The sequence below is a fragment of the Impatiens glandulifera genome, chromosome 4 (assembly GCF_907164915.1).
Source record: "Impatiens glandulifera chromosome 4, dImpGla2.1, whole genome shotgun sequence".
NCBI classification, from domain to species: Eukaryota; Viridiplantae; Streptophyta; class Magnoliopsida; order Ericales; family Balsaminaceae; genus Impatiens; species Impatiens glandulifera.
The window spans coordinates 2,343,170-2,353,687 of NC_061865.1; the positions used below are offsets into that span (position 1 = coordinate 2,343,170).

General features: G+C 31.4%; 3 protein-coding genes across 4 annotated transcripts; all 3 read left to right on the forward strand.

Annotated features, from left to right (window-relative positions):
* The first annotated feature begins 742 nt into the window (after nt 1-742).
* On the forward strand, nt 743-3,926 carry LOC124933931 (serine/threonine-protein kinase D6PKL2). 2 transcript variants are annotated; one of them, XM_047474374.1, is made up of 3 exons: nt 743-1,024; nt 1,347-2,279; nt 2,859-3,926. In XM_047474374.1, exons 2-3 carry the CDS (start codon nt 1,453-1,455, stop codon nt 3,724-3,726), a joined length of 1,695 nt encoding a protein of 564 aa, XP_047330330.1. In that variant the 5' UTR covers nt 743-1,024; nt 1,347-1,452; the 3' UTR covers nt 3,727-3,926. The 2 variants fall into 2 exon arrangements, with proteins under 2 accessions (XP_047330330.1, XP_047330331.1); XM_047474375.1 differs by lacking the exon at nt 743-1,024 and adding an exon at nt 1,061-1,209.
* Nucleotides 3,927-6,228: 2,302 nt separating this feature from the next.
* On the forward strand, nt 6,229-6,912 carry LOC124933794. The gene is made up of 3 exons (XM_047474237.1): nt 6,229-6,448; nt 6,529-6,687; nt 6,767-6,912. The coding sequence occupies exons 1-3, from the start codon at nt 6,229-6,231 to the stop codon at nt 6,910-6,912; spliced, it is 525 nt and encodes a 174-aa protein (XP_047330193.1).
* A 1,646-nt stretch (nt 6,913-8,558) lies between these two features.
* LOC124933463 (heavy metal-associated isoprenylated plant protein 5-like) lies at nt 8,559-9,940 on the forward strand. The gene is made up of 2 exons (XM_047473864.1): nt 8,559-8,639; nt 9,314-9,940. The coding sequence occupies exons 1-2, from the start codon at nt 8,564-8,566 to the stop codon at nt 9,886-9,888; spliced, it is 651 nt and encodes a 216-aa protein (XP_047329820.1). The 5' UTR covers nt 8,559-8,563; the 3' UTR covers nt 9,889-9,940.
* Nucleotides 9,941-10,518: the final 578 nt, after the last annotated feature.

Below are 10,518 nucleotides of genomic sequence, written 5' to 3' on the forward strand. Positions count from 1 at the left end.
ATTGTTATGATTTGAAAAATATAGGATTGAGTATTAAATTTATATAGAATAAAAATTAATGTATTAACTCTTGGTTAGACCTTTTGGTTTTTAACTCAGGTTTAAATCTTCCTTTTAACGAACTAATTTGTTTTACACTTCAAATATATTAATTAATAATTTCATTTTATAAATTGTTTTAATGTGAAAACTCAAATTTGTAATATAAATAAAACAAGTTAAATTATGAAACTTCACAAAATCTACAATTACTTTGGATTAAATCCTGAACTACATATCAGGTGATAATTTTTTTTTTTTAAAATTGTTATTATGTTAATGTATTTTTAACTAATAACAAATTTGATTAAAATTAATTAAAAATATATCAAAATATACATTATTTGATATCTAAGATTAGATTTCTAAAAAATATATTATCGAAATAATCGGATATATCAGTTACAAATCAAATTTAAATTTATTAAAAATATATTGTTATATAATATTTTATTAAATGAAATATCTTTTAATCTATTAATATACGGTAAAAGTCGGGTTTAAGAGATCAAAATATCACAAGTTCTCGAGTTCGATTTCAGCTGAAAACGTTACGGAGAGTCTCAGAAATTATGGTTCCTTAATTAATATATATTTTTTTAATTTAATAAAAAAAAGATAATTTGAAAAATATAATAGATTTCTTAAAAAGAAAAAAAAGATGAGCCTCTCCTTCCTTGAGTTACGGGACAAAAAAGTGTAAGAAAATTATTGAATAGAATGGAAAAAGCTTTCCCATCAGCTTTGACCTCTTTCTCTATCCTTGTCAAATTTGATTATTCCCAAGCAACCCCTTTTCTTCGTCTTCTTCTTCCCCGTGCTTCTTTCTTTCTTTCTTTCTTTTCTATCTATCTTTTTTACTTTCAGGAATCAGGTATCATCTGCCGCTTGCTTGCTCTGCCCATGAAGAAGAAGAAAGACTTCTATTTTCACTGTTTTAGAAGAAACCCTCGACTTCATTTCTGACCCTTAAAGACGAAAATAGGTATTCTCTGCAATTTTCCTTTTTCTCTGTAATGGGTTACATCTATTTCTTCCCCAAATGTTGTCTTTTGCATCTGGGTCATTCTCCTATTTCGGATCTGTGTTGGGTTTCTTATAATGGGGATTGCATGACCAAGATCTGAGTTTTATTCACTCGATTTGTTATATTCCAAACTTTGGAAAAAGGTATCCAATGCACTCAATTTGGATTTACATTCTCTTTTTTGTTAAATAATCCTTATCGGATCTTCGATTCACATGATTGAAAGCAAATTCACTGCTGATTTTAGTTTAATTTGATGATTTTCTCTGCATCTTGCAAGGACTTGCTTCTGCTGCTTGAGGGGGATTATGTTTGATCTGGTTTGAGAGCTTCTTCAAGAGAAAATGGTGGGTTTGTTGTAGCCTCTGTTTCAACTTCTTCAAATTATGGATTCTAAAGCTCAGGCTGGAAATATTATGGAGAAGGAGGAGGAGAAGAAGCATTGTAGTAGTAGTAGTAGTGGTGGTCACAAAAGGGTAACTGGAAATGATGCTTCTGTAAACGGAAAAAAATCTGATCACTCGAGTAATTCTAAGCAAGGTGTTCTTGATTTACCTGTTAATGGAGGAGACAGGAGTTCGCTTGAAGTGTTTGGAGAAGTAGATAAGAAGATTTCAGGACTTGGAAGTGTGAAAAACAGTTCGTTTTCTGCTAAATTCAGCGATGGTGCAACTAGTAGCCTTGCGAAAACAAGTGGAAGCACGAAAACTAGCGATCGTGCTGATTTTGTTGAAAGTGGGAAGAGCAGTATGTGCAGAGGGAGCACGAGCACTGACATAAGCGATGAAAGCAGTTGTAGCAATTTCAGTAGCGGTGTTAGCAAGCCTCATAAGGCTAATGATGTTAGATGGGAAGCGATCCAAGCTGTTCGTGCTAGAGATGGTTTGATGGGATTGAGTCATTTTAGGCTTTTGAAGAGGCTAGGTTGTGGTGATATTGGGAGTGTTTATTTGGCTGAGTTGACAGGGACTAAGTGCTATTTCGCTATGAAAGTTATGGATAAATCGTCTCTGGCTGGTCGTAAGAAGCTTGCTCGAGCTCAAACCGAAAGAGAGATTTTGCAGAGTTTGGATCATCCGTTTCTTCCTACTCTGTATAATCACTTTGAAACTGATAAGTTTTCTTGCTTGGTGATGGAGTTTTGTCCTGGAGGAGACTTGCACACACTCAGACAAAGGCAGCCGGGGAAGTACTTCTCCGAACAAGCTGTGAAGTAAGACACTACTCTCACTCGTTTATACTTATTTTGTTTGTTCGAGAAAAACGAAATTCCTTTAACTAAAATAACTACTAATAAAACATTGAATAACACAAGAAATTAAACTATCTGAACTCTCAAAAGTCTTAACTAAGAGATCATATGACCTTATGTTCCTGGTTCGATTATTACTAAGAATGCTTGAAATGAGGGTCATCATGGAAATAATATAAACTTGCTTGGTTCGATATAGAGTTATTGAAATAATTTGTGGATTATTTCAATTAATCTTGTTTGGTATAAATTTTGAAAATGTTGTTTTTTTGGTAAAAGAATTTGAGGGTAGTATTATATATTGATAAAATAAAATAGAGAGTGTTTTAATATTTTTGTTACTGAATGAATTAAGTGATATAATTGATGAGAATGAGAACGAAACGTGTAGGTTGAAGTCTTTTTCGAAAAAAAAATTCAGTAATCTTTAAACACTTATTCAATTTGAACCAATTTTCATCCTTAAAAGAGGGCATTGAAATACTTCTTTTAACTTGAATTCAACTAACAATTAGTTTGTTCTTGATCTTCTGTTCACAGATTTTTCGTAGCTGAAGTCCTCCTAGCACTCGAGTATCTACACATGCTCGGTATTGTTTATCGTGATTTGAAACCTGAAAACGTTCTAGTACGAGAAGACGGCCACATAATGCTCTCCGATTTCGACCTTTCCCTCCGCTGCTCGGTGAGTCCAACTCTCGTGAAATCCGATAAAACAGAAACCGATCCCCAAAAGAAGAACCAGAATTACTGCATCGAACCGTCCTGCATCCAACCCTCCTGCGTGGTCACAACCACATGCTTCTCCCCTCGACTATTCTCCTCCAGCAAATCAAAAAAAGAAAGGAAAGCGAAAAATGACTTATTCAATCAAGTCAACTCCTTACCTGAGCTCTTAGCCGAACCAACCGGAGCTCGTTCAATGTCTTTTGTGGGGACTCACGAGTATTTAGCCCCCGAAATCATAAAAGGCGAAGGCCATGGAAGTGCAGTGGATTGGTGGACGTTTGGGATCTTTCTGTACGAACTTTTGTTCGGTAAAACACCTTTCAAGGGATCAGGAAATCGAGCCACGCTTTTTAATGTAGTGGGAGTGCCTCTTCGGTTTCCCGAGTCTCCTATTGTTAGTTTCGCGGCTAGGGATCTTATAAGAGGATTGCTTGTAAAGGAACCTCAACATAGATTGGCTTATAAGAAGGGTGCTACAGAGATAAAACAACATCCTTTCTTTCAAGGGATTAATTGGGCGCTCATTCGATGTGCGACTCCACCCGAGGTTCCTAAACCGGTGGATTTTGAAAGACTTTCGGCTGCAAATCCACAACAACCGAATGCTACCAGCGTTGTGCAACCGCCTAAGGATGATCAGAAGGGTTCCGATAACTATCTGGAGTTTGATTTCTTCTAGATAGAAACACACGAATTCGATTGTTGGGTTTGTTTTAATTTTTATTGGGCTACAACTGTCGGATGAATCTGGAAAACTCAGGTAATGATGTTCATTGTTTTCCGACCACATTTCATCTGTTTATATAGTTTCGTTAATTTTATAATGTAGCAGAGCATGATGAGACTTATTAATTTGGCATGTCTCTTTGAGCATGCTTTCTTCCACATGAATGACAGCTTCTTATTATTACGAAAATCATGATTCAATGGAAACAAAAGTTGACAATTTGACAGGTATCTTTACTATGTTTTTGTCCTAAATCAATACAATCCTTGTCAATGTTTTTGTCATAAACATGGTCTAGTTTGAGTTATTTTCAATTTATTTGTAATACTTGCATATCTTTTATTCGCTCGAATAAATAAAATTACATATATTTAAACCCACCAAGAAAATCAAGTCGATTTTCAATGCCTTGAAAGATAAGTGTTGTCGGGACAAATAAGAAGGATAAGTCAAAATTATTTGTTAAACAAGTCAACTATTATATATAAGGGGTAGCTTATCCACTATTTTTTTTTTATTTACTTCATATTATTTATGGCTAAATTGTCCAATTGGAATTTTTTATTTGGATTAATTGATATTTTAGACATATTCTTTAAACTTAATGAAGCTTTTTAGGGTTAAAATTATACAAAAATGAATTTTTATTTTAACAATTTCAAAACGAGGTCAGCTTAACTTATTTCATATTTATTAATTTAGGGTTTTTGACATGTATATATATATAATGATGCTTAATTTTTAAAGTGTCCGGATTGCCGGGTCAAGAGTTGTGGTTAATTTGGATATTTATGTGAGAATAAATGGATACTTGGGTCGGATTGTGGGTTGACCCGCCTATAAACTTAAAACGGTTAAAAATAAATTTAAAAATGTTATTCGTAGGTTTCGAACTTTCAACCTAACAAAAACAAGTACAACATTTTACCAAATGTGATTGAGATGTGGTTTGTCGAGAGAAAATAGATCGGTATCATTTGAAAGTGGTTAAAGAAATATGAATCAAATATTTAATTGACCAACTAATTATTAAAAAATATGAATCAAATATTTGATTGACAAATTAAAAGTGTAAAGTCACGAAATGAGAGATTCATTCGAAAAAAATATGTGATGAAAATGTGAGAAAATAATGTGTTTTATCGAAGTGAATAAAATGTGAAATGAGAGCGTTATATTTTTTATTTTAATAATTTTAAACATTGAATAAATATTATTATAATTTTTTAAATTTATTTTATTTTCCTAGTTTTAGAGAATACTCTAAAATTTAACATATTATTTATTTTATTCTGCCCTTATATACTTAGCATTATGATTTGACAATTCGGCTTATTATTTATTTGATTCGTTAAACTTTAAAGTATTATATACACGAGATAATTTATTCACTAAAATTATGGTACCAGCTTATTTCGCCATCATAATTTTTTCGCATTTAAGATTGAATCAAACATAGCCTATAATCTTTAAAATTATTGGTCAAATGTGATAAGATTTGATGGCAGGTAAAAGATACTAGAAAATGGTGTAAATTAAGTAAATAATTTATAATATAAATAAAATACGTTTGTTTTGTATATTTAAAAATAAATAAAATTATATAAACATTAGGTAACCTAGCTTACCTACTGCAGCTTGACTTCCTCTTCTAAGTTCTAAATTCTAATCCTAAAACTGTAATGACTCATATACCCTCCATATTTATTTTGCGTCACGAAATGTACTAACAACTAATGGTAATTAAATTTGAGTTGTAGGGGTATTTTGATCAAATTGAAATAATGAAATATGACAAATCATGCAGCACACTTACACTTACAAATAATTAAATAAGTAAATGAATTTTGCCCACAAAAATTTCCAATTTTGATTTCATCCCTTCAAATCAATTTTGTTTGATTTTATCCCATTACTTTTTTCTTATTCATTTATGATAACACCATGAATGTTATTTATTGTAAAAATATCAAAATTATTGCATGATAAAGAATAAAATATAGATAATAACGCATTAAGATAACTTAATTATATGTTTATTAAGAGATAAAAAGAGGAGACAAATCTATTAAGGGACTCAGATGAACTTCAACCCATCCCATTTTTTTTTTCGATAAAATGTGAAATGATCAATAATTTTCAATTTTGTTTTCAATTTAATTTACGAAAAAATAAATTAAAAAAACTTTTTTTCACCCACTCATTTTATCTATAATGTCTCTTTATTTTTTTTAAGTCCACCATTCACCATTCTAATTTATGGATATGTAACTATCAAAGGTTATGTTCTAAAGATAATGGGTTGAAGTTTTTATTAGTTCAATTATATGATTGAGTAACAAAATTTAAAAAAATTGAGATTGAAATAAAAACCCAAAACTAGTATAAAGTTGAGGGACAAAATACAAATGATCACATAATAAAAAAACCTAAAGCTTATCCAATCCTCTTACCATGTCGTCCATGCTGTTTGCCTTATCTTTCTTCCTTGTAGCTCCGGCAATCCTCACCGGACGTGAGCTTAACTATCCAAGCGAAAAACAGGTGCATAAAACCCTAGATCATGGAAAGGAGAAGCTTTCAACCGTCTTAATTTCCGGTTCGGTTCTTTGTATGGCTTGTGGATCGCTCGGAAAAACTACTCCCACAACCACTTATGGTGAACCGGTTTCGGGTAAACAATAAAACACACTCTATTAACTGTCTACAAAAAAGTACAATTTATTTTTAACCATGCAAAATAATCGTGTGCAGGTGCTTTAGTCGCGGTTTCTTGTCATGTTGGAAGAGGAAAAAACATACCGAATTGGTTTGAAGGGAAGACAAGCGAAGGAGGCCGGTTTTCGATACATCTGCCGTCACAACTTTATGTCATTCCAAATTTGGATAAACGATGCTTAATTGAAATTATAGGTAATAGATTTTAAAGAATTAGTCATTCAAATTGTGCATAAACTTAATGATTATTATTTGAATAATGTTGTTATAATAGGTTTGCCTAAGAGTTGTTTGTGTCGCCATTCATTTACGGGGAAACGCGTTGGAATGAAGTTGGGGTCGGTCGATAATGGCACGCGAGTATACATAGCTAACATATTACGATTGATGCCAAAACCGTCGCAAAAATGTGCGAATTAATATTTTGGGGGCTTGCTGTGACTTGTGAATCAAATTTGATTTTGAAAGGAAGTTCTTTTTGTTATTATTAGTGTTTGGATTGATTTCAAGCTAAAGCTAATGATATCTTTATTAGGTCACTTTGTATTTAAATAAATAAATAAATAAATAAATGATCTTTATCTTTAAATAATTAAAAATATATATAACTTTTAAAAGAGATATTAATTAACATGATTTGAGCAGGTTGGTTTAATACAAGGGTTAGTGTTTTTCTTTTCAATAAATCATTTTAAATTTTATTTTAATAATTATTAATGTTTGGAATGGATGAAATCTAGAGACTCATAGCTAATAGAGAAGCACACCAACTCAAGTATAGAGTGAACAAAAGCATGTCATAAAAATATAATAAGAAAAAAAAATTATAGAGAAAGTAAATTTTTGAGAATGACGATTATTTCTTCGATCGAATAAAGCTATTAATTTATTATAAACAAAAGTTAATTGATATACACTTTTCTTTTAAAATTTACAAACTAATAAGACCTTGCATTATAAAATGTTCCCTTTAAATTTAAAATTGTTCTCCTTTTCACTCAAATTATCCTAATGGGTTAAATATATTAACACTGCGTCTTAACAATGCAACAAACCGATTTTGTTGTAACTAATTAACATAAACCTCCCTCTTCTAACTTGATCTATAGGTGTTTTTCTTTGTCTTTTTACGAGATTGGCCTCCTCTTTCTCCCTAATATGTGCTTTTCCTTTGTGGATTGAGGAGGGCTCAGTATAGTTTTCTGGCTTCTCTTACGTGCGCTCTCTACTTCTAACTAAAAGCGAACAACCTGTATTGCAAGCCTCTAGAGAGGCTCTCCCCGCTCCTCTAAAATCATTGCAAGACGGAAAGCGTACAAACTGTTTTTTCGCGGAACATCTACTTCACTTGCTTCTCGTATTTATTTAATTCTTAATTCCTCTCCTTCAAGCTATTAATGAATTCCTGAGAAGAAGAGACAAATAGAGAAGAGGCCTCCTTTTTCCGTCTACCAAGAATTTTAAATTGAGACGATGATTAACAAATTTATTGTCTCAATTTAAAAAATAAAATTCTTAATTTGTTTTAGGGTCATATTAAATGTAAAAAAATGACTTGGCTCTAAACAAGGTGTAAAACAGAACAAATCAAGAAGCAAAATGATTTATTTTAGTTAAGTAATCCATTTTTAATAAGAGTTGAATGTTTAAAAATTATTTTAATATTTTAAAATAAAAAATTAGGAAAGAATATATATAAATAAATAAAAGAGAGTTGTTAGACGTGGGTCCCACTACTTCACCAGCAGCAAGCAGTTGTAGAATGCTGCCATTATTGTTATATGGTATAACTAACTCTCTCTCTCTATTATATATAAACCAATTCTCATTCACATTTTATCATCTTATTATTGTTATTTTTCCGATCAGTTTGTCGTCGATCGTCGGAGTTCCGATCCAAACTGCTAGCTCCTCACTATGGCGCCGGAGAAGGTACATTTCCGATTCACATTTTCTTATTTCTTCCATCGTCTTCTTCTTTTTCCAAAGATTGAATGATTGAATGAATGAATAGATCGATCGATCAAGTTTATAGTAATGATACTGAATTGATCATATATAGGTTACGGATATGGTTCTGAATATTTTTGACTTGAAATGCCCCTGCTGCTACAAGAAAGTGAAGAAACTTCTCTGCAAATTCCCTCGTAAGTAGTACTTCATTCATTCATTTATTAACTAAGCTAGATCTTCATCATTATCATTACCGTAAATGTGTGTGATTATCGCTGGATTTTAGTTTTCAACATTTCTTAACCTAGCTAGCTAGCTAGATCTTCATAATTATCATCACCCTAAGTGTGTGTGATGTGTGATTATCCGTTGATTGTAGAATTAGTTTTCAATTTCATTTCACATACTCATATTATGATACTTGATCTTATGTTAAATATAGAAATAATAAATCATGATAACCCTGGAAAGAATCGACATAAGAGATCAAAATGTTATGAGCTTTAATACTTTGTTTTTTAAGCACAAGTGATACAAAACCGAAGATTTGTAATCTATCGGGCTAAAAACTTTTTATAAAATTTACATAGTTTACTATAACTAATTACTTTAGCGATAATGTTTTCTGTCGTTATTGTCATGTATTTTGAGCTAACAGGTCGGGTATATCTACCCTTAAGCGCAAACCAAAAAATGATGACATGAAAAAAAAAAAAAATCAACAAACATACAAAATAAGAAAACAAATATAAACACTTTATCCATCTATATATACAACTTAATTTTTATTTAGCAAATAATTTTGAATGTGTGGTTATTGACTCTTTAGTTTATTTATTTTTATATTTTTGTCGCTCCGAAACAAAAGAAATACGAAATCAGATATTTGACGAGAAACAAAACACGGTCAGCATAACCGTAGTATGTTGTAGTCCAGAGGAGATTCGACACAAGATAGCCAAAAAAGGAGGAAAAACCATAAAAAGCGTCGAGATCAAAGAATCCCAAAAGCCCAAAGAAAGCGAAAAGCCAAAATCCGATGCTAAACCGGACAAGCCACCGAAGGAAGACAACAAGCCCGATAAGCCTAAAGGAGACGACAAAAAGCCCGATAAGCCAAAAGGGGACGACAAAAAGCCCGAGAAACCCAAAGGTGATGACAACAAGCCCGAAAAGCCGAAAGGGGAGGCCAAAGAGGAGTCTAAGCCTAAAGAAATTCCTCCGGCTGCAATGATGATGACTCAAGTGCCTATAGGGTACCCTTATTGTATGGCACCACCACCAACTTATTATGATGGAGGGTACCCTGGTGAGCCAAGTTATGGAGGAGGGTATGTGAGGGCAGTACCGGTATATGATAGTTATGGTGGAGGGTATTATGGTAATAACCGGCCTTATGATTACTTGAATGAAGAAAACCCTACAGGCTGTACAATCATGTGAAATAAAATGTAATATATTGGAAGGTGTTATTTTAATTAAGTTTATTATTATTATTATTGATTCTCTAATTCCCATATATAATTAATTAATTGTACCACTATTGTATTTTTACAATAATATATTTTTGTATATGGTTTGACCATTTGCAAGAGAATAAAAGTTGGTGTTTAATTTCATTCATCACAAGATTCGACAGCTAATTTATTTTAAATAATTAGTACAAAATCTCTTATAATTTTTTTTTTTATTAAGAACTTGAAAAGTGGGAAGTAGTTATTTTGAAAATTATGATAAAAAAAAATTATTAAAATATATTTACAATTATAAAAAATATAGGATTTTGTTAAATTATTAGAAAAACAGTTACATGATGAATGATATTATTTATTTATTTTTCTAAAATAAATGATTAATAAATAAGTGTGATTAATATTTGGTCCGATTCAAATTTATTCGGTTCTTTTCAAATTGGCTTACAAAAGCTAAAACAAATGAACACTATTAAAAAGAATGAACATTTTTTTAAAATGAATATTTTATTATAGCTGTAATCATTTTTTTTTTTAAATTGTCAATGTAAAAAAGTTTAAGGGACAATTTGTTTTATTTGGTACGGAAAATATGATAAAA